The following is a 25,631-nucleotide window of genomic DNA, read 5'->3' as shown; positions in this document are numbered from 1 at the left end:
TTCCCGGCGACCGCCGAAAGCTCGAACTTTTGCCAAATTCTGGCGGTGTGAGACAGGCCAGCTTCGCGCTTCTGTTCTGCATGGGCTAGCACAGTTGCAGCTGCCGGCTCCCGCAGAAAGCTGTGCAAATGAAACTAAGACCAAAGTGTGAAAGAAAGGAACGGCTTGGCTCACACTTTTCCACGTGTTTTTCTTTCTTTCTGCGAAAAACGCAGCGCGGAAACAGCTCTTTTTCCCCCCGCTTGAAAAGCGAACGCGTACGCGGGTCACTGTAACCCACGTTGGCGAAGCGGATCCGGCGGAGCACGTCTTTCTGTTTTGGAAGGAGCTAACGGAGAGAAAGAAACAATTCGAGGCAGCGGACGAAAGCAATCACCGTTCCTTTTTTTGCCCCGCTTCTGCCCAGGGGGAAAGTGAGTCATACCCCTGGTTTCGAACGGGGGTAGACGAATTGGGGTGTATGCCCATCTGGGTCTCCGCGTTCGGATTTGTTTTTAAGGGTTAACGAAACCGGAGATGCGACGGAAGAAAATCGCTCATTCCTTCTTTTCTTGTACATATGTAACGGGTATCTTTTCGTGCGTTGGGGAGAAGTGGTTCTCCTTTTCATCTCGGGGTGTATGTGCAGCTGGCTGACGAGGCAGTCCGCGGCGCCCGTTTCCCTTCATTGTCGTCCCGGGTGTATGTCCCGTGCCTAAAGACGACTGTCGTTCAATTTTGTTTTTTTACGCGTGCATTTACGAACAAGAATTGGATCGTCTGCGGCTGAGTTGCTCCTCTGGACGCGCGCACGTCCACAACCGACAGGGCCCGCCGACAGCTGGTTCCTCGTCTCTCCTTGATCAGGTGTACGTACACGTGGCCGCAGTCTTCTCACAGTGTCTCCGCAACTGCAAGGAAATTGCTTGACTTGTGCAGCGGGTATCCCTGTTTTCCCCTCCGTACGGTTTTACGCCTACGGCTGCAGCTCCGCTCTCGTCAACGGACTCCCCCATTGTCGGTTTGCTTGTCTGTTTGTCCTCTCGCGATCACTTTCTCCCGCGCCTTCAACCGCCACAGTTCAAGTCAAGGCGAGCTCAGGACGAAGAAAGGCTTCTCCGCCGCCCTTGTCTGTCGTCTGCTTCCCTCGCGTGCCCGTCTTGTTATCCCTTTTGCTCGGCAGCTTGTCTTCCCGCTGCTCACTGTCATCGTCTCTTTTCCTCTCCCACTCTGTGAACGTCGCCGCCCTAAAGCACCACTTGTCCGTTCCACCCGTTCGTTTCTCTCGAGAGTTTGTTACGGCGGCTTCGGCATTCCCTCTGTCGGGAACGCGGCACTCTCCACTGCATCTCCTCTGTCTGGATCAAGTTCATTGTTTTCTTCTCCGCTGTGTCCCCTACTTTTTCTCGCCTTCCTTCTCTTCTCATCTTCTTAGGCTTTGTTCTGCCTTTGCATCTCGTTGCCCCGGTCTCGCTTCTGTCCTCGACCCAGAAGCTTGACCACTGACCCTCTCTTTTCTCGATCTTCCCCCTTCCTCTCCCCACTTCCTCTCCCCCCTTCCTCTCCCCCCTTCCTCTCCCCCCTTCCTCTCCCCCCTTCCTCTCCCCTCTTTCTCTCCGCTCTTCTCTCTTCTTCTGACCCGTTCCCGTCGTTGCTCTTGATCTCGCGCCTCTTCTCGGAGCCTTCTGCCTCTCCGTCGTGCGCCGTCTCTGTGCGTTTCCACCTGTCTCTCCGGTCTCTGTCCCCTTTCCTGGCGACTCTTCTCGTTTTTCGCGTTTTCGTCCCCATGTCGAGCACAGAAGACGTGGGAGCGGGGATGGCCCCGCTCGCCGGGGAGTATGGCGAGTTGCTCCAAGAGCAACAGAGAGAACTCCTCCGCCAGCGTCTGGCAGACCGCCAGCGGGAGCTGGAAGCGAGAAGACAGAAACTCAGGCTTCTTCAGAACGAACAAAATGCTGCCCTCGGCCTCTCGGGCGACGTGGCAGGCTCCGCGGCAATCGCTGGAGAAGTGGGCAAGGTCCGGACACGCACATGCATCCCCGTCTATCCAAAACGATATGTCCGTGTATCTGTCGATCTATCCTCTAACATCTACTCTCAAAACTCTCACGTCCAAACGCGTCTGCAAATATTGTTTCGCTTGACGTCTGTGTCCACACACACAAACGCACATTCACCGATGTGAAGACGCATAGATATGGGCAAGTTTCACACATGCTTCACTTTTGGTAGTTCACCGGTTTTGCCATGCGTTTCGTCTTGTCGCTCCTCTCCCTGCTCTCGCCCTTTCCTCTCCCGCCGTTCCACACCTTCTTCTGTCTCTCTCCTCGCTCTCCTTCTTGGGTCTCCTTCCGTTTTTTGCATTTTGTTTCCTGTGTCTGTGCGCCCTGTGTCGCAGAATGTCTCCTCGTTGATGAACGAAGTGATGAGCAGCCTCCAGAACTTGCCCAAGGCCGCGACTGCCACTGGGTCTGGCGGGGAGAAGGGCGAAGCTTCGGGGACTCCTGCCGGGGCTGCAGGCGCCACGGCGCCGCTCGTCGGCAAGAAGCATCGCTCGACCCCGGGGCGAAACAGAGGAGACCGCGACAGGTAGGGCCGTGCGCACCGGGCGACTGCTTGCCAGAACGGAGACTCGTCCGTTCCCCACTGCATGGAATAAGAGACAGCTCCGACTTCTCCCGCTGTGATAATTATGAAACTTCCGTCGACAGGACAGTATGTCGAGCAAGACCGGCAGCACACGTACACATGCGTCTCCGCAAAATCGGACACACACGGTACGCTTGCATGCATGCGCAGTTGAACATCTAAATGTGCGGGCTTCCAGGATTCGAAGCGTTCGCCTGTCCAAGTGAGCGCATGTCTTTTTGCAGCGCGAACCTGGCCTTCAAAGTGCACCGCCCGCAAAATGTAGACACGACCATCAAACCGAAGGTGAGCGCGAGAGAAGCCGAACTCTCCGGATCTCTTTGTCTTTGGATCTCTCTTCTTACTGGCTTTGTTGAAGCGCCTGAATGCTCCCCACGCGCAGAGGACAATTCTTCGTTTGCTTCGCGCGTTCAAAGCCGGGTGCGGTCTGCTCGAAGAAACCGTTTTCTCTCTTTCATCCCAACGTTTCACAAAATGTTTTTTCACAAAAGGTGGTCTCCTTTAGCAGACGTCGAGACACCTTCCTAACACCGAACAAAGCGTCGAACACCGTCGCCTCGCGCCTGGCTCCTCGCCGTTTTTTGTTGCTCTTTTTCTTCTTGCTGTTGCGTTTGCAGTGCTGGTCTGCGTGTGTTCGTCTTGTTTTCGTTTCGTCGTTTTCTTTTCTGTCTTGCCGCCTAGGTTTCTCTATCTTCGCTCGAACTCCTTTCTGCGTGACTTCCTTAGGCTTTTTGTGCATGCGTTTTCTGCCTCTCTGAGGCACAGAACCTTTTTCTTTTCACCTGCGCGTTTTTGCCGGCTTGTGCGTCCGCGTTCTCTTCCTTCTCGGCAGACTGTCGAGTCTTTCGACAAGTCCGTTCAGGCAGACCTTCCCCTCGAGACAGAAAAGGAGAAGCCGCCGGTAGCGGCCGAGAGTGACGCGGTAAGTGGGGCAAAGCGAGCAAAGAGAGAGATGAATCTTTTCCTCTCGCTGTCTCCGCAGTGTGCCTTCTGCAATCCCTGAGAGAAAGAACAGCCGCACATGCAACCACCGAGAGAATCCATGCGCCTCCTATCTACATAGATGTCGACACATATCCTTACACACACGCATCTCTATCTATCTATATACCTATCTATCTTTATCTATCTATGCCCATCCGCACTGTGCGAACATGCGTTGATGTCTGTTTAGGGTTCGCTCCTTACTGTGGTAAATATATTCTTCTCCGGTGTCTTTCTTCTGGAGGAGGAAGGGTAGTGCTGACAAAGGAGAGCCTGCCGTCTCACTTGTGACGAAAAACGCGCTTTTCTCTGAGTATCTGCGCCCTTGTCTTTGTCGAGGGGTGACGCACTGTTTGCATGCGGGGCACGCAAGAGTTTTAGAGACACTTTCTGTTTTTTGGGGGGCGGCAGGAGGCTTCGTTTTTTCGTCCTTTCCGGGCCTCTGTCGCTCTCAGCTGCCCTCCGTTTTTCGTTGCTTTGCTCTCTCGACCGTGCAGCCCGAGGCGACTCCGGCACAGGTGGATGCAGCCGCCAAGCACGAACCGGAGAAGAAGGATGCCGAAGGAGCGACGTCTGCGGTTGAGGCGGGCCCCAAGAGCCAACCCCACGAGGAAACGAAAGCTCTTCCAAGTACGCTTGGCAACGAGGCGGACCGGGGAAAAGCCTTATCTAAGTCAGCATGCGTGGACGCTTGCGTCTCCCTGGGCCTTTTGAGATTGCTACCTTTGCATCTACATGCAACTCGAGATGCGTATCCGTCTGTAAAGAGTCTCAGAGGGAAGGACTGAGGCTCGACGTATCCTAAAGCAGAAGCATGCGAGGCTGAGAGAAAAGCGGGCACCGCATGCATTCGAACTCACGCATGCGTGAGGGAAACGTGAAACAAAAAGGACGAGCACACTACACGTATAATGTTTCCACAGATAGCAAATGTGCGATTACATGTGGAGACTTGTGTCGCCGAGATGATGGCGGATAGAGGAAGAGTGTGGCCCCTCGTTTGATTCGTTTGATCCTTTCCTGGCGTTTTTCCTCTCGTGTTTGACTGCAGAGCCCGTCTCGGAGGAGGAGCGAAAGCGCATCATGCAGAGCCCCGAATTTGAGAAATTCTTCGAGAGAACCACCAAAGTCGTAAGCGAGGAAAAGACACCGACTCGTTGATATCTTGTTCCTCCCTTCTCCTTCTACCTTCTTCTGTGGTTTCCCTTCTTCATTCACGCCTCTCCATCCTCTATTCTCTCGTCCTTCCCTTTCGTCTCTCTTCTGTGTCTCGTTTTTGTTTTTTCTTTTCTCTCTTCGACGCTCCGCCTTTCTGTTCCTCCACCCCCCCGCTCCTCTGGCCTCGCCAGGGTTGTTTCCTGCTCCCGTTCCTGGAGCTTTCTTCTCTCTCCCTGGCGTGGAGAGTCTCTTCTTCTCTTCCGTTCCCGAGGCAGGAAAGGTGCCTCCATTCGTGTTCAGCGCGAATGTTCTGCCCAGAGGTGTTCTAGCGACCGATCAGCGCTCGAAAACAGTTTTGCAGGAACGAGAAAGGTGTGCTGCGTTTCCGCTGTCGCTTTCCTTTCGCTCGCTTCGCTGTCGCTTTCCTTTTTTGTCGCTTTCCTTTCTCTCGCGTCTCTGTCGGGACCACTCCACATTTCTTCTGGTACGCCCCTTCGCGTTTCAACCTTTTACAGGTCGAGAGGCTGCTGGGGCAGGAAGAGCTTCAAGGTGATCCGTTCGTTGACTACTCCGGCGCACAGACAAACACGGATGCGTACGTCTCTCGAGATGTCCCTTTTCCTTCTCCTCTTTGCGTGCATCTTCTCCCCGTTTGCTTTTCGATTTCGGTCCCCCACCCAGGCTTGGAGGTTCCTCTCTTTCGCTTCTTCTCTTGTGATTTCGTTTCCTGTCTCTGCATCGCTTTCTCTCGCTCTCTGTCGCTCGGTTTCCCTTCCTCTCCGCCGACCTGTACCTGCCTCTGTCCCTCTTTCTCTCTCCTTTTTCTCCTCTGTCTCCACCCCGGTCTACGGCCCTCCTCTCTGTCTCTCTCGACGCCCCTGTTCGTTCGTCCGCTTTTTTCCGCGTCTCCGGTACCGACGCTTCCTCGCTGTTCCGTCTCCGCCTTCCTTTTCTCTCCGCCTTCTTTGCCAGGCTAGGCGAGAAGCTGCAACGCGTCGCTTCCTACACCGTTCCGAAGCTGACGCCGGATCGCCCCGTTTTGGACGTCCGCGCGTCGCCCCACTTCCCGGAAGTCTTTCTCACCTCCTACGGATCAGCGGAGTTTGGGGAAGAAGGCGACTTGGAAGGATGCGTTCTTCTGTGGAGTCTCGCCATGAGAGAAAGGCCCGAATACACTTTCACCTGCCAGGTAAAAATCCAGTCCACACGCGCACCATACACGTCTGACAAGCGAATTCACCTATCTATCTATCTATCTATCTATCTGTCTATCTATCTATCTATCTATCTCTATCTATTTGTATCTATCTATCTATCTATCTATCTATCTATCTATCTATGAAGATGCATATGTACAGCGCTACGATATACAAATATTTGCTCAGTTATATATATATATATATATATATATGTACATATACAGATCCGCAAGACCATACAGGCCGGTGCGGATATCTGCACTTGGGAGTTGTATGCATCAGATGTGTGTAGCGTTAGAGCGGTTGTTCGCAGGATGGAAAGCAGGGCGAGGCAGTTTGGCGAAGGCGAGAACGGCGTTCAGGAGCAGATGCTTGTCGAGTTTCCTGACCCTTTCCTGTGAAGAAACGTTTTCCTCTCGGACGTTCTCTTTCTGTTCCGTTTCCCCATAAGACACCCGGTCACACTTTTTGCGTCTCCCCACTGTGGCGAACGACACTCCACACGTTCGACTGTGTCGTTCCCCTCTGATCTGTTCTTTTTGCCTCTCTTTCCAGTCCCAAGTTTGCTCCGCAATCTTCAACTGCTTCCAACCGTCTGTGATTCTCGGCGGCACCTACGCTGGCGGCATCGTCGTCTGGGATACTCGCGCACAAGTACGACGCGTGCCTTGATCCGTAGAGTTGAGGACAGAGGAAGGTCGTTTTTAATCTCTCGTGTTCGCTGCATCTGCCCCCTTTCTTTCTTGCGTTTTTATTCGCTCTGAGGCACTTTTCGTCCTTGCTGTTTTTCTGGCGCTCTCTCCGCTTTTGCGATGATCTCTCTGTCGCTCTTCTCTCCGACGGTTGGCTTCTTCTCTGGTTCTCGTCGTCTTTCCTCTGAATCGTCCTCGCGTTTTCATCTCTCTCTTTCCTTTTTCCTTTCCTTTCTTCACGCTTCTTTTCGCTGCGTCATGGGTCTTCTCACACCTTTCACGGTTGTTGCCCTCCTTTTCCTCGGCCGTTTCTTTCGTTGCCGTTCCATTTTCTATCGCAATTGGAGCCGACGTGTGTGTCTCTTCCCCGTCCGGCAGTCCAAGCCTGTGCAGCGCACGCCTCTCAGCAGCGGCGGCCACGCTCACCCGGTAAGTCTCACCCCTTTGCGCCACGACGCTGACGCATTTTCCACCTAGAGACGCACATTCCGACAACCTGCACATATGAGACTTTGGGGTGCTATTCCACTCTATGCCTCCTTTCTCTTCCTTTTTAATGATGAGTCTCTGTAGAGTTGTGTATCCTGTCTGCTGCCGTGTTCTTCTCTGTGTGTATCGTAGCTGTATCTGTATTAGGTTGCAGTTATTTTGCCGGTCGGTTCCTTTTTCCCCCTACTGGGTTCCTCCCCTGCTTCGTTTGCTACGCTTGGACGTGCGCGTCGTTTCTGTTCTGGGGAATCCTTCGACTCGTGTGCTTCGCTCTCGGACTTTTTTCAGGTTTACTCGATGGAGCTCGTGGGCACGAAGAACGCGCACAACCTCGTCTCGGTCGACACGGACGGTCGCCTTTGCGTATGGTCCCTCCAGATGCTCGGCGCGCCGACGGTGAGTGAAACGAAGAAGATGACGCTGGAGGCGCCACGCAGAGGAAAAAGAGGAAGAAAGATGAGGAGAAGAGGAAGAGGGGGAAGATAAAGGAGAAGAGAAAGAGGAAAAAGGAGGAAGCAGACAAAGAAAGAGAAGACGAAGGAGACCAAAGGCAGAGGAGGAAGAAGAGAGATTGGACGCAGACGAAGGGTACGTGGAAGAGGAGCGAGAAGAGGGGCAAGAAGTAGGACGAGGAAGATAAGACACGGAACAAAGGAAACGGTGGAGAATAACCTTTGGGATGTGCACTGACACCGGCACCGACATCCGGCAGAGAAAGAGCAACAAGATGCAGGCGACAACGAAACGAAAAACGGACTGAAACGAAGAATACGAGCACGTAGAACAGGAGTGGAAGAGGTGAATGACAAGGAGTCGGTGCTGGCTGCCCCTCGTGTCAGTCTTCGTTAAAGTGTTTCGGAAGGTATCTGCGAGTGCACTGGAAAAAAGTACTGCAAAAACGAGAACTCAACAGGGGAGACCAGTGGAACGCGAGGAAACACTTCGCCACCCGACGCACAGGAAGGGAGTGCGCTACTTCCTCTAGGTCCTCCGGGATGGTTCGCAGCTTTCCCCTTTGAGTCGTGTTTATTCGTGTTTCGCCCCGTGAGAGATTCGTTCCTCACAGGAAACGCTGGACATGAAGCGGGGAAACAAGGAAGTCTGCATCGAGTGCATCGCGTTTGCCGAGAACGAAGTTAACTCTCTGGTTCTCGGGACTGAGGACGGAGCCCTGCTGCAGGCCAACATCCACGGAAAGTCCGTCAACTGCAAGAGTTTTTTTCTTCTAAACAAAAGAGGGAACTTGCTCCATTTTCGGCTTCACCTCTTGGGGCGTGGTGCTCTCTCCTCTCCCTTCTCTTTTGCGTCTCCGTCTTCTCCTTTCCTGTCTTCATCGTCATCTTCTTCTTCTCAGTCTTTCTCTTCCTTTCGGCCTTCTTCTTCGGTTCTCGTCTTCTCCTCCTTTTCTGTGTTCACCATCGTCATCATGTTCCTCTTTTCTGTCTTTTTTCCTGTCTGTTTTTCTGTCTTCTTTCCTGGTTTCCTCCGCCGTTTGTCTCTTCTGCAACAGACGTGACCGCGCGGACGTGCGCTCTCTGGCGGCGTTGATGCGACTTTCGCGTCTCGTGCGTTGCGTTTTTCGGGTTTTTCCCTTTTCAGCAAACCTGGTGTCACAGAGGCCCACGACAGCCACAACGGCGCCGTCACCTCTCTCCGCTTTCACCCCGCCGCTGCTGAGCCTGGACAAAGAGACTACACAGGCAAGCTCTCGTCAGACTGTTCACAAATGTCGACATCTTTTCGCTCTCTCCACGCTAGAGACATGTATATATATGTATCTATAATTGTATATATGGATATATGAGGATGCATGTAACTATATTTGCATGTCTAGACATGCAGATATTGACACATCCGTCGCTTCAGTGGCCTACGTGCCGCTAAGAGTAGGTACGTGCCGCTAAGAGTAGGTACGTGCCGCGGCTCGGATCTGCGCTGGTGTGGTGCATGTGTGTTGGAGCTACGCAGGAGATATGTAGATTGCTAGGGGTCTCCCCGACGTGTTGCTAACTCCTTGTATACAAATGCATCAGCGTCTGTGGCCATCAGTAACTCAATAAAAGCGTATATCTATTTCTGCATGTATCGAATACGGCTCGGTTTTGTTCTTTCGCCATTTGTGATCATCCCCCTTCGCGAGGTTCCTTCTCTTGATTGTTCAGACCTTCTTCTCTCCACGTCTGTCGACTGGACTGTCAAACTATGGAGTGCGAAAGTAAGAGCTGAACAAGAGATGCTTCAGCTGCGTCTCCGCTTCCACCGCTCGGCTCTCATGTGTTTCTCTGTCTGCTACCACGGATAGCCCTATTTGGACACGTCTGTCCATATATGTATGTAAACGCCTGGCGGCTATTTTGTCTCCATAGGTTCACGACTGCATCCATTCTCTCCACACGCATATCTAGGTATATGCATGCGGTGGCGCTCGGTAAAGACATACCCCCGGTGCTGTTGCCTGCTTGTGTTTTCCTTTGCTTGTTTCTCAGCGATCTTTTGCAAAACCTCTGAAAACGTTCGACAACTACGAGGTCTACATCTACGACGCAGCCTGGTACGCCTCTCGCTTTTCTTCGTTCGTTCCTGCGTCTACTGCCGTTCGTCCCCGGTGAACGTTTTCGAGCATTTTTGTCTCGCGAGTGTCTTCGCTCTCCATTTGCCTCGGTGTAGCCGTTCGTAAACCCTGCTGGCATCGCCTCGGCGACAGGTGCGAATGGTCCAAGAGAGAGAAGGAGGGGAAATCACGACACCAGAGAGTGCGCTGTTCCTCGTTCGGCGCCTTTTTTCCGTCGCGCAGACAACGCGACCGAGAAACGGGGCAAACTGCTGAGAGCCATGATGCCGGGGGAGAGAGACCGGAGGCATCAGGAGAATGTGGATGGGTCGCGGAGGAATGCCGGAGACGGTTTTTCGCCTGTTCGGCCACTTGTGGTTTGTTGCGACGTGCACAGAAAGAGCATTTTCTGCATTTTTTTCCAACAGGCACCCGACAAATCCCGCACTCTTCTCATGCGTCGACGGCGAAGGCCACCTGGACCTCTGGAACCTCGCAAACGACTGGGAGGTGAGGCGTCTCCTCTTGTTCTTTCGCTTCCTGTGGCGCGGTTCGCCGTTGCTTCTTCGATGTCTTCTGCAGCTGTTTTTGTCGCGTATTTTCCTGCGTTTCTTGCCTCAGACTCCTGCAATTCGCGTCGGAGGAACCGAGCCGGGAGCGCCTCCCGTCGCGAAAAACAAAGTGGCGTGGAGCAGCGACGGTCGGCGAGTGGTCACCGGAGACGCAAAGGGAAATGTCGAAGTCTGGGCTGTGGCGAACGAGGTTCGTCTTTCGGTGTCTCGTTTTTTTCCTCGCGCCTTTTTTCTTTTTCGCTCTTCGTCTCATCTCTTCGTCTCTGCTTCGCCTTCATTCTCTCTGTCGTCCTGTCTCTTCCTCTTTTGTCTTGTGCGAATTCCCATGCTTCCTCGATGCTGATTCTCCTTTCCAACCGTTTCTCTCTCTTGGGTTCTGTCTCCTTTTCTCCTCTCGCTCTTCTCTGATTTGCCGGATTCTCCTCTTGGACAACGCGATGTTCTGTTCGTTCGCTCCCGCTCCGTCTCCTCTCTGCCCCCGTTCTTACTTCTTTCCCAGTTCCCCGTGCAAGTTTCTCTCTCTTCTTTCCTTCTGTTCCACGTCTTCCCCGTTACGTCGCGCCTTGCCGCTGTGTAGTTTCGGTATGTGCGCGCTTCCTGCACTCTTCTATTCTTTTCGGTTCTCTCACGTCATCTCCTCTCCCATTTCTGTTCTTTTCCCATCTTCACTTGGCGTTTCGTTTCACTTTTTCGTTTGCCCTCTCTTCGCCTTCGTCTCTGCAGTTCCTCCAACCGCGCGGAGAAGAAGCTGCAAACTTCGAGAGGCAAATCGAAGAGGCCAAGCCGTAAGATCCCCATTTCGTCGTTCCCATTTTTCGAGACCGCTTCCGGAAGCGAAAATCTTCAACGATTTGAACAATGGTTGCATCGCCTTTTTCTTTCCCCTCTCGGCAGCTGTTCTTTTTTGCCCCCACGTGTGCCTGTGTAGTGTGTACATGCTGACCTTGTCCTTCCTCGTCCGTTGCTTCGTCTCTTTCCTTCCCTCTATTTTCCTTCATCGGCCGGTAGCGTCCATCGTTTCTCTTTCTTCACGTTTGGCTTGTGCGCTCCCTCCTCCGTCGTCTCTGCCTTCATGTACTTCGGCTTCTGGTTTTTACGTCCCGTCTCTGACCGCGTTACTTTTCGTTTCGGCGCCTTCTGTCTCCCGTATGTTCAGCGTTTGCTCGTTTTTTCCTGGTTCGTCTTCCCGTCGATCTTCACTGCCGCTTCTCAGTTTTGTCTTCCTGGCGTGTTGCCGCGTGTTCTCAGGGACAACGCCCCCACCAACATGGACACTGCGAACGACGTTACGATGGATTTCACAGAGTAGACAGCCTCTGGTTCGCCTTGCCGTCGTTCTTGTCTCCCATCGGCGCCCGGACCGTCATCCAGATCCTCTCTGTCCTTCGCCTCCCTGCCTCTCGTTCCCTTGCCTCATCTCAGTCTATCTACCTATATCTATATCTATATCTATATCTATATCTATATATATATATATATATATGTATGTATATATATATATATATATATATGATTATATATGCACTTGTTCTTTGCTACCTTGTCTGTCCTTTCCCGTGCGTGCGGTCTTCTTTTTCACCGTCGTCTCTACTCTCGCTTTCACGAGCTTCTATCTCGCCTTTCTTTGTGTCTCTTTCGCATTTATATCCCGCGCGGTCGGCCTCGGCCGGCACGTGTTGTAGAGAGGCGTGTCGCAAAGGAGCCGTTTCTTCACAGAGCCCTCGAAGGGGAAATGCCAAAGAAGAGAGCAAAAGATTAAAAAAGTCGGAATGTTGCAATCTATGGGATGGAAAGACAAAAGCACGAAACACACACGGGAGGCAGAAAAGATATTCCGACCTTGAGATGCCTCAATGGACATATTCATATCTACATATAAGTATAAATGCTTGTATATGTATGTCTCTGATACCGCTGTTTTTCTGGTTGCTTTTTCGACTGTATTCGCCTTCTGTGCTGTGGTACAAAAGACAGTAGACGCGATTTCGGAATACCCACGGGCTGTCGCCTGTTTTCGTCGTTTCCTGAAAAACCTTTTCGGTCGCCCCCTTTCGCCCCTATTCCTCCGTTCTTCTTAAGCTGACAACCAGGGACGCATGCGCGGTGTCGAACTCGCCTTCACTCGCTGCCACTGTGCCTTTCCCGAGTTTCCAGGGTTGTGCCAAACTCGCTCCGCCCTTCAAGAGCCGTCTTCTCTCGGGAAAGCCTTGCGCGTCGGCGTCTTTGCTTTTCTTCACATCTTTATAAAGGTGTACACATCTATGTACCAGTGTATGCATCTGCATAAACGATTTGCACACACATACATGTTTCGATGTAGCCACGTGCACGTATGTCTTCCTCTATATTTATATCCATGGAGTTTCTGTGAGATATACAGGAGTCTATGTCGCGAATCTGTGTGCGTCTTTACGGACGACTGTGCGAGGAGAGGCGCGCCAGAAATCGCTTTCAAATCGCGTGGAAAGGCGCCCACCTCGCTCCACAGCGGCGTGTCGAGTGCGGCTGTTTGAGAGAAACCGAAAACAGATTAAAACGTGAACTTGTCGCTGCAAAAGAAAGCAAAGGCATCTCACCCAGCTTTCTGTGTGTGCCTCAAAAAGCGCCACAGCCTCTCCCAACTGGCGGAGACACGCAATTCTCAAAGCTCGTTACAGCTAGGAAATACGGGAGAAGAAATCCGAGCCGCTCCCATAAACAATTCTTTAGCTACACAAGGCCCGCGGCCTCTCAAGAAAAACGCATGCATTTATATTTATGTACTCTCAATTTTAGGAAGCAGAGAGACAGAAGTAGATAGATAATCAAGGAGAGTTGTCAAGCCCGTTTTTGATGTCACATCGCCTTGCTCTGCACTTACATGTACGCGTACATGTGCCTTTCAATCCATACGTGTATTTACATATGTATTTGAACATATCCATGCACAAAGATGGACTTTCACGGTGGCAGCTTGAGAGTTCAAGTGTCCTCACGGTTCCCGTTTGAAAAACACGTACCAACATCAACCTGCGAATACACGCAGAGCAAGTCCACATAGAGATATTCACATATCGATACCTATCTGCGCATGAATATATATATATATATATATATATGTATGTAGAGTCGCCGGGTGTCCGCCTACGAGGAAATGCGAAGCCTACAGGTTCGCGTTTGGAAGTTGCCGGAGTCCTTTGAGAGAGCGCACGACTGTCAGCTTTCTTCTCGTTGTTTGCGCCTCGATTGTTCGATTTTGAAAAAGAAATTGTTTCCTCTTCAGGCGCAAGATGGCACTGACCTGCTATTTTCTGTTTCCATTGGCATGAGACGTTTCCGAGCCAGAATATTGCTAGAAAAAGAATCCGCGAACACGTGCGAGGGACTGGAAAACTACGATTCGGCAGCTAAGCTCGTTTCGTCCTTCTCCCGCTTCTGGGGAGGCGGCACCTGCTGCGTGTACGTACACTTGGGGTACGCGCTGCATCCGACAAAGATTCCGCGCGAGTGAATGCGCAGCTTCAACACCCCTTCGGCACATGAAGGACATCGAGGCGAAGCGAAAGATGAAACGGCAGACGCGGAGGAAGACGGAGAAGAAGTGACAGACGACGAAAGGGAAGGAGACAACGACGAAGTCGAAGACGGCGACGAGGCAGAAGGCGAAGGGAGAGAAGCGACGACCATGGGGCTATCTAGGCAGCTCTGACGTGCAACTGGAGCTTCACGCTTCGCGTTTCCTTCGTTGCTCGAGTCGCTTGGGTTTCCTCCATCGCCCTCGGTTCCGGCTCGAGGCTTCGTCACCTCGCTGTCCCTGTGTCCGCCTTCCTCGGGACTTCCTTGTGTCTCGTCTTCGCGTCTCGGCTCCCCACCGTCTTCGTCCCGGTCCTTTGGCTCGCCCTCTTTGTTGCGTTCGCCGTCTGTCGCCCCGGTCTCCTCTCTGTCTCTCGCTTCGCCGAAGATCATCCGCGCCAAGGTTTGTTCCAGCGCGTCCCTCACGGCTTTCGGGTGAGTCTTCTCCGCCTCCGCAATCTTCGCGTTCAGACCTTCCCAGACGGCGTGGACGACGCGGACCCAGTCGTCGCTCCCGGCGGCCACAGAGTCGAGCGCTTCCTCCAGATTTGCAGTGAAGTTTGCGTTCACGAAGGAAGGCACGGAAGCCTCCAGGAAGGCAGCGACGAGCCGGCCGCGGGGCGACGGGGCGAGGAGGCTCCGGCGTCTTGGGCGAGCCGCCTGCCTCGCAGCAGTGCCGACTGGAGAGCGCGAGGCAGATGCAGAACCGGCCGAGGCAAGTCCCAGAGACGAGGCAGAGACACCGTGCTGTGCCCGCTTCCAAGCGGAGGCTGTGGGGTAGACATAGCAGCGATCAGAGAGCGAGGCGAGCACAGAGGCGTACGTTGAGGGCCTGCCGATGCCCAGCCTCTCGAGGGTGTTAATTAACGACGCTTCCGAGTAACGCGGCGGAGGCCGCGTGCACTTCCGGGAAACATAAAACTGCAAAGAAGAGCTAAACGGCAGACCAGCAGAAGCGAGAGAAGAAGGAAGAGAAGATGATACAACTGGAGAGGTAGGAGACCACGGGGTTGGAAGGGAGGCCAGCGAGGCCTCGGAGGAAGGCGATGGAGAAGCGGACGGAGACGAGGAAGAGGTCGAGGACGAGGAATGACAAAACAGGGAAGGTGAAAGAGGCACAGTGATCGCCGCCCGAGAAGGCGCTCGGAATCCGCGGAGATTCAGGCGCGAAGACACGGGGCTGTACGCGTCGAAGAAAGAGAAGACGTCGGCCGTCGAAGAAGGCAAGGATGGCTCGCTTCGCGCTGCGTCTTCGTCTTCTGCTTCGTCGTCCTCGTCCTCGGAATCCCTCTCTGCGCGGTCGCGTGCCGACGGCGCAAATGCATACACGTCCAGAAATCCGTTGAAGACCGTCCGGCATATTTCGGCTTCGAAGCGCGTCTCGCTGTTTCCTTCACCCTCGGGCCTTTCTCGGCGTCTCTCCTTGCGAGTCGCATCTTCCTTCGCCCCGTCGTCAGACTCAGTCTCCGTGTGCACCCCGCGCTTGCTCCTCCTACGTCCGCTGCTGCTCTGAGCCTCTGCGGTTTCGTTGCTCGCGCTTGCCTCGCGAGGGGGGCCAGAGACCAGCGAGATCCTGAGGGACTGTCGCCGGGCCGAAGCCATCTGAGACGCGACGGTGCGTCTCCAAATGAGCTCGTAGAGAGCGACGTGTGCGTTGCTCAGACTCTCGCTTTTCGCGTTTATCGTTGCCTCACCTTCGTTCTCCTCCGACTCTGGCGGCTGCTTTCCCGCGTCAGGAGCTCCAGCGCTGTCCCTTGCGGGCGCGGCCGTGGGGCGCTGTTGAGGAGGCAGGCCGGCCGCGAGGCGCCGGCGGAGGGCCTCGGGGTTCAGCCTGCGGAAGGCAGAGTCGGAGACAAAAGGAGACACTCGAGGAGAGGGGCGATCCACACAAAGGCCAGGAGATGGGAAGGCACGGGAAGGCAGAAGCACAGAGAGGACGGGGGGAAAGAGACGGGGAAAAGTTGGGTAAGGGGAGAGGCGAACATCGAGGAGAAAAAAGCGCAGAGAAGGAGAGGCGGGGCACAATCGAGTGCAGGCGTGAGAAGGCGGCGACGGAAAAGGGACTGGAAACATCCATAGGAAACAGCGGGATCGAGACGAGGAAGACGGGAACAAGGGGAGGCGTTCGAGAGGTGGGTAGAGGAAAGCACGAGAGAGACAAAAAGTGCGAGAGAAGCACAAACGAGGCGAGAGACCAGTCGATTGCCGTTGACAGCGAGCAGAAGAAAAGAGAGAGACACATACATACAGAATCGCAGGAAGCGCTGTCAGGATGAAAGGAGGAAATACGGCCGAAGGAAGACGAAGCGCCCCGAGGCGACAACCCTAAAAACACAGGGGGCGGGAGAAAAGGCGGAGGAGAGCTGGAGAGCGGCAGAAAGTTACATAGGTCACAGAAGGAGTGACGTCACGGCGCATACTCGATATTCGTAGGTCGGATGGCTTCGTGCGCTTCTTGCGCAAACAGCGGAGTCTCCCGCGTTTTCCTTCTCGCGCCTTTCGCCTGCTTCTCTGAGCCATGTTCCTCTTCTTCCTCGTTGCCGAGCAATGAAGGCGAGAAAGAAGAAGCGATAAACGAACGGATGTCCGCGCGAGTCGAAGACGAGAGGCTCGAGCTGTCTGTGCGCATGTACGTGATAAGGCCTCCGAGGTCGCTCACACCTTCGTAGAGAGCCTAAACCGGACAGCGAAGAAAGGGGTTCTCCGGGTGAACAAGAAAGCGCTCCCCCGAACGTCCACACAATCGATACAAGTACGCGCTCGGGTATGGCCGGCGAAACTGGAACGGAAGGGGAACCAACTGCATGCGAACAAACGCCGTCTGGTAGCGACTGCCGACACGCGGGGAGGAGAAAGCGACACAAAAGATCAGGAAAGAAGGGGCGAGAAAGAAGAGAGGAGACGGCGCAAAACACCCGCGTGAGAGTGAGAGAGAACGCGGCGCTCGGCGCAGCTCTGAATAGAGGCGGGTTTTTTGTGGAAGGACAAAGCACGAGAAGAAGACAAGTAAAAACGAAACACTCGGCTCCAAGGAGGCAGCGAGGAGGGCAAAACGCGGCGCAGAAGCGAAGGCCACACCGAGAAGACCCGTTCGAGGACTGAAAACAGTGCACCACCCCAGCGAGGACGACGTTACGGGAGAGAAAAGAAACCACAGAGAAAAGGTGAAAATCGAGGAGAGGGGCTACCTGGGCGAGTCGCATCGTCGTCGCGGGAGAGAAGCCAAGAAGGCGAGAAGCTGCCTGCTGGAGGGTGGCGGTGCGGAAGGGACTTGGAGGCTTCAGGTCCGAGGAAGAGACAACGAGATCCAGGCGATCAAATCGCATGCGCATCAGTTCCTCTAAAACCGCTTCGGCGTCCCCTGCGTTCTCGGCGTCCTCCTGTCGTTCGTTGTCATCTCTCGCACGATCCACATCCACCTCAGCGGTTGACTCCGGGCGTTCCGCTTGCCCCGTTTCCCCAGCTTCTGCTTCGCGACTGTCCCCTCCCTGCATGCAACTCGCTTCGCGCGGGCTGTTTCCTGTCGCCTCTCCTGCCGTCTCCTCCGCTTCCGCAACAAACTGCGGAGGGGCCGCCTGTGAAGCTTCAGAGGCAGGCTCGAAGGAGGCGACGAAAGAGGATGAAGCGGTAGTCGGTGACGGCGAGGCTGCGAAGGGTTTTCCCTGGTCAGGAGAGACAAGCCATGAGAGAAAAGAATGGACACAAGCAAGAAGGTAGAGAAAAGGGAGATTTTTTGGACGCACAGGTACACCCGCGAGAGACGCAACGAGACAAGCCAGTGTGGCTGAAGGGGAGAGCACAGACTTCGAGGAAGAAGCTTTGTCGCGACATCCGACAAGCAGGGAGAGATTTTGCTCGCCTGCTTCGTGACATGCGCCAGGCCGTACGATGGAAAGCCACAAATGCATTTACACACCCCGCGGAACTCGAAACAGCAAAGCGGAGGGTTCGACAGCGAGTCGCACAGCGCCTGTCCACCTCCGTTCCTCTCCTGTCTCGGAAGTTTCACGATCCTCAAACAAAGCCCGCATGACGGCGGGAATCTGGCCGCGCGGGTCAGGGTGTAAACAAGCCGCTCTGACGGAGCACGGCACCACGGAAACGAAAACAAAGAATCCGCCCACACGCAGCTTCCTCTCTCTCAACCGCGAAACTCTCTCTGGTCCTCGGCGCTCACTGGCTGTCTGGGTTTGCCTTGTGCGATTCGCGTTTGGCGCCGCCGTCCTCCTCATCCACTGCCACCGCTTCGCGGTTTCACCAGGCTTCTCTCTCCTTACCTTGAAAACGGTGAGTTTCAGATGCACTGCGACTTGCTGCGGACCGTTGTCCCCCTGAGAGCTGCCGGCCTTCCGCGCTGCTCTCGCTGAACATCCCCGGCCTTCCCCTTCTTCGTCATTGCCTTCCCCTTCTCCTTCATTGCCTTCTTCTTCTCTTGCTTCTTCACCCTCGTCGCCAGCATCGCGTCTGTCGTCTCGCGTTTGTTCGTGTCCCGAGTACGTGTCAGTCCTCCCAGATCTTCCAGGCGACGGACGACCGAGGCACACGAGCGCATGCACGGAGGCGAGGGAGCGAGGTTGGAAGGCTTCAATTGCGGCCTCGCGATCGGCGAGGAGTTTCAGCGCCGCCGACTGCACTCGCCCTGCACTCTTGCTCCCCGGCAGCTTTCTCCACAGGAGCGGCGACAGCGAGAAACCAGCCTGTGAGCGGAGAAACGCGAACCGGAGGCACAGAACGGAGGCGGAGACGGCGCGATGAGGCGAAGGCGACGGTAGGCGGCGCAGCGGAAGAGAACAGACTCGCGAGAAAACGAGACCCGACAAGACAGGATGCGGCACGGGCGTGGAACGCGAAAGGGGGGAGGGGAGAAGAAGACGAGGAGACAAAGGAGACGAAGAAGGCGCGGAGAAACAGAAGGGTTAACCCACGTGGAGCCGGCGAAGAGAGGCGGATCACAACCGACACATCCACACGAAGCTTCGCCCGCTGGGGGTGCGAAAAGAGCTTCGGGAAGCGTCGGCACAAAGGAGCAAGAGAGGGACACACGAAACACGGCTATTTCGAGTTAGAGGCTCCGCCGCTGGCGAACAAAAACGGCCTCGTTCGGGTCGAGTAGCTACCACGAGCGTTGTGCAAGAACACGCCGAGAGACCACGAAAAAACAGGCAATCAACAAGGCGACGAAGCAACACCTATCGGGATTGCATTCACATTTTTCTCGGCACTTCAAGAGTTGGGGATTTCAGATCTCCTGGCCACAAGACGCGAAGACGCGAAGCGTCAAGTTAGCGGTCTGTTCGGAACGCAAGTCTCACCAGAAAATCGATGGCGAGTCGCGCAAGGTACGCGTGGACGAGATTTTCATTCAGGCCTTCCAGGGAGGGCGTCGCGCCTTGACGGATCCCTGTGCTCTTCTTCTCTTCCGCCTCCTCATCGCCCTCTTCTTTCGCGCCTTTGGCGTTGTTGTCCTCTCCGCTTTGTCGAGCGTCTTCGCCTTCCTCCCGCGACGAAAGGGTTTGGCGGACAGCAGCCGGAGTCAACTCGTGGAGGCGCACACGCCGTATCGCTTTAATGCACGAAAGAAGAGAAGAGGCAGAGGAGATTGAAGACGAGACAGATGGCGGAGCGTCGGGGAGGGGACTGGGAGAGTCTGCCGGCAGCTTTGTTTGCTCCGCTTGGCGTTTGAGCGAGGCGTAGATGTGCCACGCAATCGCTTCGCCCTCGCGATCGGGGTCCGTGCAGATGAACAGAGTGTCGATACACCTGAATTCGCTTATAACGTCTTTGACGCTTCTCAGCAGAAAGGAAGCCTCTTCCTCGAGCGTCTCCGCCCGCAACGCCAAGTCGCCTTTCCGTCGTTTCCGCGTTTTCGCAGCCGAGTCGCCTTGAGCGTTCCCAGCGTCTGTCGGCGCTTTTTGGGCGTCTCGCGAAGCCGCCGAAATCGCCGAAGAGACTGACGGCGACGCTCGGCCCCCAATCGGTTGCCAGGCAAAGGACACGTCGCCGTCGCGGACCAGGACAGCGCCTGCACAGAAGCGCGACGAAAAGCGGGGAGAAGCAGTGAAGAAAAGAGTCTCATAAAAGAACGGGAGAACCACAGAAAAAGGACGTGCAACACGGAAAAGAAACGCAAGAAAGGAAAAGGCAAAACGAACGGAAGCGAAGGCGAGGCAATGGTGGACTGCCGTTTCCCCAGCGCGGACTGTGTCTCGGGCCTCTGACGCTCGCCATTGATCCTCGCCTCCCTTGGCGCGTCCGAGGTTCTCTATCGTCCCTCTCCCCAGCGTATCGTCTGTCCTTGCCTCCCCCGCCGCTGCTTGCTTTTTGCCTCCAACTGCACTCGCGCTGTCGGTTCGCGCTCTTCCAAGCTCGTGGTCTCTGTTTTTTCTCGCTTCCGCTTCTTCTCTTTCTTCTCCCCGCGCGTCCCGTCTCGCCTCCTCTTCCTCCTCTCTCTCAAGCCTCTCTCGCTCGCTTTCTCTCACGCTTCTCTCGCTTCCGTCTCTCCTCGTTCCTCCCCAGCATCCTCATCCCCCTGGTGAATCGTTTTCCTCGTCGCTACTTCCTTACCGGCTCTGCGCTCCAATTGGCGTACATGGCCACGCGTCGCTCGGACGACGAAAATCGCTTCCTCCTCCTGCAGGAATTTTGCGATCGTTTGCGCCTTCGCGGGAGACTCGACAAGAACCAGATGGACTTTCTGCCCCGCTCTCGCCTCGCGTTCCTCGGAATTCCAGCCCCCCTTGATTCCGTGCGTCTCGTTCCTGACGGTTCCCCCCGCGTTTCTCGCCTTCCGCCTTATATCGTCCTTTCCACCTTTACCCTCTGGTTTCAACCGCGCCGTGGCGCGTGTCCGAGCTGCCGTGTGTGTCTTGCTTCTTGCTGTTATCTCTGCCGCACTCCGTTGCCTTTGTCCGGCTCGTCTCGCGTCTCGCTTCGTCGCTGCGCGGTGTCTTGGGTTGGCTCGCCTAGCACCAGCACTTGCCTTTCCTGTTGTCTTCCCGTCTTCCTCAGTTCCTTCGCCTCCAAGTCGGTCTCTCCCCTCTCTCTCCTCGCTCGCCTTTGCAGCGCGCCTTCCAAGATTCCCCGCTCCTTCAATTGCCTTTTCGCAAAAAACGCCCGGCTTCTCCGTGGAAATGCGCAATCCGGTGCCCTTGTCCTTCGTTGTGTCCCTCGTGTGGTTCGTCTTCTCCGCCTTCCCCGTCTGCTTAGTCGTTTCGCTCTTTTTCGTCTCGCTCCCTTCCCTGGTGTTTGCGTTGTCAGTTTGAATTGTGCCGAGCCCGGGAATTCGCCGTTTGCCGGCCTGCGCGTGGAGACGCAACAGTCGCGCCTGCGAGGCGAGAGACTCCAGCAGGCTGACGCGTCGTTCGCGTGCCCGCTGCCTCAAGAGGCGCGAGGCGCTGCATGTATATGGCTCCTTGAGAAAGCTCGGGTACGCGAGAGAAAACACGCGAGATGAGAGCGACCGGAAAACACGAGGAAGAGCCGCCGCAGTGGAAGGCGAAGCGGAAACCGCGCCGGAGCAATTTGCGGATGGAGAGGGAACGGAAACGGCCTGGGGAGCGCAGGCGAAGCACAAGGCGCGGGAAAGGAAGGCGCTGGAGAGAAAGGAGGGATGAAACGTAGTGGCGAGAGGACCGAAAGGCGCGGTTTTGTTTGTGGGGAGAAACACGGCCTTGGAATGCGAAGAGGGAGAACGAGAGACAAACGAAGAGAGAGCGGCAGACGGAGAAAGCCGGTTGCGGTAGGAACGGTGAGCCGACAGAGAAGAGAGGGAAGAATTCCTTCGACCTTTCGAGGCTTGAGGAAAACGGGCGTCAGGCGTTCGAACGGGGGATAGACAAGAGGAGGTCAGTGGAGAGAAAAGGAGAGAGAGAAGGACGTGGAGAAGAAGCCAAGACAGCATACAGCTTCGTGGGCGGACGGACCAACGATAAGGTGCGCGACAGGCCTCCGAGGGACGCCGTTTTGACCGCTTAGGCGCTGTCGTCCCCACGCAGAGAACGGCTGGTGTCCCGACTCGATCCTCCTCCATATCAAGACCTCCATTTCGCCTCGTCTTTCTCTCTCGTGCCTCCTCGCGAAGCATCGATGCACACACATCTACAGTTACGTGAATTCAGAAGTGGAAACCAGGAAAAAACGCAAAACCGTTGACGCGTCTTCACATACTTACCCTTACATAAACACACAGCAACCACGCCTATGCATATATATATATATATATATATATATATATATATATATACGCATGACTAAACATAGTCGCAGATAGTCTTAGGCATGGGCGTAAGCCCATCCTCACCATGGAGAGAAATAGGCGGAATTGTCCACATTAGTTAAAATGGATGAGGCGGAAAGTTTCGGATTTTCCAAGTTCTCTCTACTTCGATCGCGTTCCCGAGGGAGTTACGCGGAGGGAGACCGTACGGCACACGCCGTCCCCTCTCGCAAATCAGAAGAGAAATCCTGAACAAAATTGCGAAAGTGCAAGGAGACGCTTTTGTGTATCGAGGTTTTAGATGTGTGGAGGTCTAAAGACCGACAAAAGAAAACGGCAAACGTCGGGAAAAGCTGCGATCCCTGGGAGGCATGCACGCGAGAGGCGATGGAGGTGAGAGACACGGAGACAGAGAGACTGACCAGTCACTTATCTGTCCATTCTTTCCGCAGTTTGTCTATCTGGAAAAGGCTATCGCTTTCAAGCATGTGAACAGCCTTGGAAAAAAAGGAAAGACGAGAGAAGGGCAAAGAGGTGACCTGGCGCCGACAGCGGTCTAACCCAAAAAAATGTTGCATGCAGCGGAGATGCAGAAGACACGCGAGGGTGTGTAAAGGGAAGAAAAGAGGAACGGAGACAAGAAAGCTCTTCTTTTCTTCGCTCGCTTTTCCTTTTTTCTGAAGCTAAAACGCAGAGAGAGACGTCCCTGATAGATTTCTTCCACAAAAACCGCTCAAGAAGTGTAGGCAACGCTCGGCCTGGGACCTTGTCTTCTCGCTCTCGTCTCCATTGCCCTCCTTTGCCTTCGTGGTTCTCGGTATCCGACAGCAGTCTATCTCTTTGTCTTTCGCGTAACTTCTTTTCAGACTTCCTGGCTTCCTTCGTTTCTCTTTCCGACTCTCCCTTCTCTCTCACCGCAATTCTGCCCTCCCTCCCATTTCCGCAGCCTTTAACTGTGTCTTTCCTCGCCACCATATATATATATATATATATATATATATATATATCGTTGCATACTTGCACATAGCATACTAATTTACGCACACGTAGACACCTGAAAAGAGCATCTGACTGAAAAATGGTGCAATGTGACTCCGGAGGTGAGCGGACAGGCGCACGGGTGGCCTAGATACATCGGTAGTCTCTCTTTCCCCTGACACAAGTTTGTAGAAAGCTTCTTGGTGTGTCTCCGTCAAATTGCGCCCTTGATTGGCGTGTGTCGTTACCTTTCAACTTCGATGACAAAGGCGAATGGAGCCATCCCCATCTCTCTCTGTCGCTACTCGCCCAATGGAACCTGGTTCTCCACGGTCTCGCCTAGCTCAGCCGGTCTCTTCCTCTGCGACGAGCTCTCTGCCTCCAACGCCTCCTCTTTCTTCGACTTCTGCACAGTCATCAGCTCCATCTTCTGCCCCACTTTCCTCCTACCTCTCTCCTGCACATCTCGATTCTGACAGTGCTCCACTAGATCCCGCTTCTCCTCCTCCTTCTCCTCCTCCTTCACCTCCTCCTTCTCCTCCACCTTCTCTTCCTCCTTCTCCTCCTCCTTCTCCCCCTCCTTCTTCTTCTCCTTCTCCTCCTCCTTCTTCTTCTCCTCCTTTTTCTTCTTCTTCTCCTTCTTCTCCTTCTTCTTCCCTTACCTCTGCTCCACTGCCTCCTGTTTCCTGTACTGCTGCGAAGGACTTGCAGCGCTCTCGCTCTCGACGGGGGCGATCACCTGCGGAGAGGCATGCGCATGCAGAAGATAAAATTCTCCCTCTTATCGTTGTCAACGATGAGGAGGAAACGGAGGACGGGTATTCGAGGGAAGCCGAAGTTTGCTGTCTCGAAGCAGCCGGTGAGGAGACATCTTGGCGTCGGTCGACCGATGCGGGCGAACAGGTTAGGACTGCACGGGTAGAAACAAGGAAAGAAGTCGCCGACCTCTCTGCCTTCCATGTTTCCCAATTTTCCTTTCAAGCCTCCGTCTCGCCTTCTCTCTTTTCTTCTTCCGTATCGCCTTTGTTTTCTTCGTCTTTGTCTTCTCGCTGTACAGCCGCCCTGTTTGTAAACCCGCCGTCTGGCCTCGATGGCGCATGTTCTCTCACAAAGCGGCGAGACATGGGAGAGATAGAATCCGGCGGAGGAGACAAAAATGGTGAAGAGGAAAAGCGGGCGCGGGGCCGAGCTCACGAGGAGGACGAGAGAGCGACGGGGAAAGGGCTACAGGAAAGGAGACCAGAGGGATGCAGCCGCAATAGAGGAAGCAGAGGAAAAGACAGAACACCTAGAGACACGGAGGGGAACGACGGAGGCGCAGACGGTCGCACGAGAGCCACGCGAGTGCATGCGGAACAAAACGTGCAAGAGGCGACAGAAGCGTCCACATGCGAAAGGCGCGCAAGGCCGCAGGGGGGCGGTTCTCCGCGGCAGGCGAAGGACGCGGGGCCAGGCGAGCGCGGAAAGGAGACAGTTGGGGCGGAAGGTGTTGTTCATGCCGAGCCTGCGAGGAAGCGGAGGCGAACGCAAGCGGAGGACAGCGCCCGCCGAAAGGCGAAGCGCGAGGGAGATTGGCGACGGCGAGCTGAGAGCCACGGGGGAGAAACGGAGGCGGGAGGAGGACGGGCGAGGGAATTGGAGAGCGCGGGAAAGGAGGGTCACGCGCACAGACGCCTTCCCTCCCCGAACCTCCAGCAAGATGAGCAGACGCAGCGGAACGGCCGAGCCGCTGACCGTCGAAAGAGCGACGAGGCGCGAGGACGCGGAGAAGAAGAGAGAGGCGAAAGGCGAGAGGTGACGCCTGTGAGAAGAGAGAAGAAACGCGAGGCGCGCCGAGAGGCTGGACCCCGCGTCAGCGAAGAAAACCCAGGAAAGACGCAAACGTTCGAGGGTCGGTGGGACAAAGCAGCGGAGGCCAGAAAAGAAAGAGGCGATCGAGAGACAGAGAACCGACGTGAGGCAGCCGCAACGGCCGCAAGAGAGACGAGCGAATTGGAGCGTGCACAGGCGAGGGCGGAAGATAACGCAGGCGAAACGCGAGAAGGCAGCGCCCAAGCTGCGGAAAGCACATGCGCGGTTGGAGAGGCCGAAACCGATGCCTCGGAGTGGCGCCTTTCCGCCTTGCATCCAAATGACGAATGCGCGCAAGAAAGGCGGAATCTCTTGCTTCCACCGTCCACGACCAAACGACGAGGCAAAGGCCACGCGGCCAAACAACTCACCACGACGCCCTCCTCGTCTTCCTCATCTTCGTCTATCTCATCTTCATCGTCTACCTCATCTTCGTCTATCTCATCTTCATCGTCTACCTCATCTTCGTCTACCACTTCTTCCTCTTCCTCTTCATCTTCTTCATCTTCGTCCACTTCTGCGCGCTGTCGCAGCAAGAAGAGCTCGGAGGTGGCGACGAGTCGCAAACCAGTCAAATCTGTTCTTAACGCCTCTCGCCTGCTTCGGGTCATCGGCCCTCTGCCTCAGGTAGGTTTTGTCTTCTCTCTGTTTCTCGTCGTTTTCTGCCCACGTGCACTTGTCGTTCCTGAGCGTTAGTGTCTCCTCTGCATCTGTCCTTTCCTTCGCGCTCGCTCTCTTAACTGCGCGCTCGTTTACACCCCC

The 25,631-nt window shown here is 54.9% G+C and overlaps 2 protein-coding genes across 2 annotated transcripts; one reads left to right on the top strand and one right to left on the bottom strand.

Moving 5' to 3' along the window:
- Nucleotides 1-1,765: 1,765 nt before the first annotated feature.
- Nucleotides 1,766-11,582, top strand: NCLIV_068370 (putative dynein intermediate chain; the record flags this gene model as incomplete). The annotated part of the gene is made up of 19 exons (XM_003886389.1): nucleotides 1,766-1,996; nucleotides 2,378-2,568; nucleotides 2,853-2,913; nucleotides 3,461-3,550; nucleotides 4,110-4,242; nucleotides 4,664-4,743; nucleotides 5,286-5,365; nucleotides 5,743-5,959; nucleotides 6,525-6,623; nucleotides 7,040-7,090; nucleotides 7,439-7,546; nucleotides 8,217-8,347; nucleotides 8,750-8,868; nucleotides 9,313-9,365; nucleotides 9,637-9,701; nucleotides 10,130-10,211; nucleotides 10,323-10,463; nucleotides 10,997-11,058; nucleotides 11,522-11,582. 19 exons carry the CDS (start codon nucleotides 1,766-1,768, stop codon nucleotides 11,580-11,582), a joined length of 2,055 nt encoding a protein of 684 aa, XP_003886438.1.
- A 2,063-nt stretch (nucleotides 11,583-13,645) lies between these two features.
- On the bottom strand, nucleotides 13,646-21,908 carry NCLIV_068360 (putative toprim domain-containing protein; the record flags this gene model as incomplete). The annotated part of the gene is made up of 6 exons (XM_003886388.1): nucleotides 13,646-15,656; nucleotides 16,246-16,499; nucleotides 17,014-17,487; nucleotides 18,103-18,522; nucleotides 19,138-19,847; nucleotides 20,390-21,908. 6 exons carry the CDS (start codon nucleotides 21,906-21,908, stop codon nucleotides 13,646-13,648), a joined length of 5,388 nt encoding a protein of 1,795 aa, XP_003886437.1.
- Nucleotides 21,909-25,631: the final 3,723 nt, after the last annotated feature.

Source organism: Neospora caninum, chromosome XII (assembly GCF_000208865.1).
Source record: "Neospora caninum Liverpool complete genome, chromosome XII".
In the NCBI taxonomy this organism is placed as follows: Eukaryota; Apicomplexa; class Conoidasida; order Eucoccidiorida; family Sarcocystidae; genus Neospora; species Neospora caninum.
The sequence above is the reverse complement of the archived record's forward strand: the minus strand, read 5'-3'. Positions and strand labels throughout refer to the sequence as shown.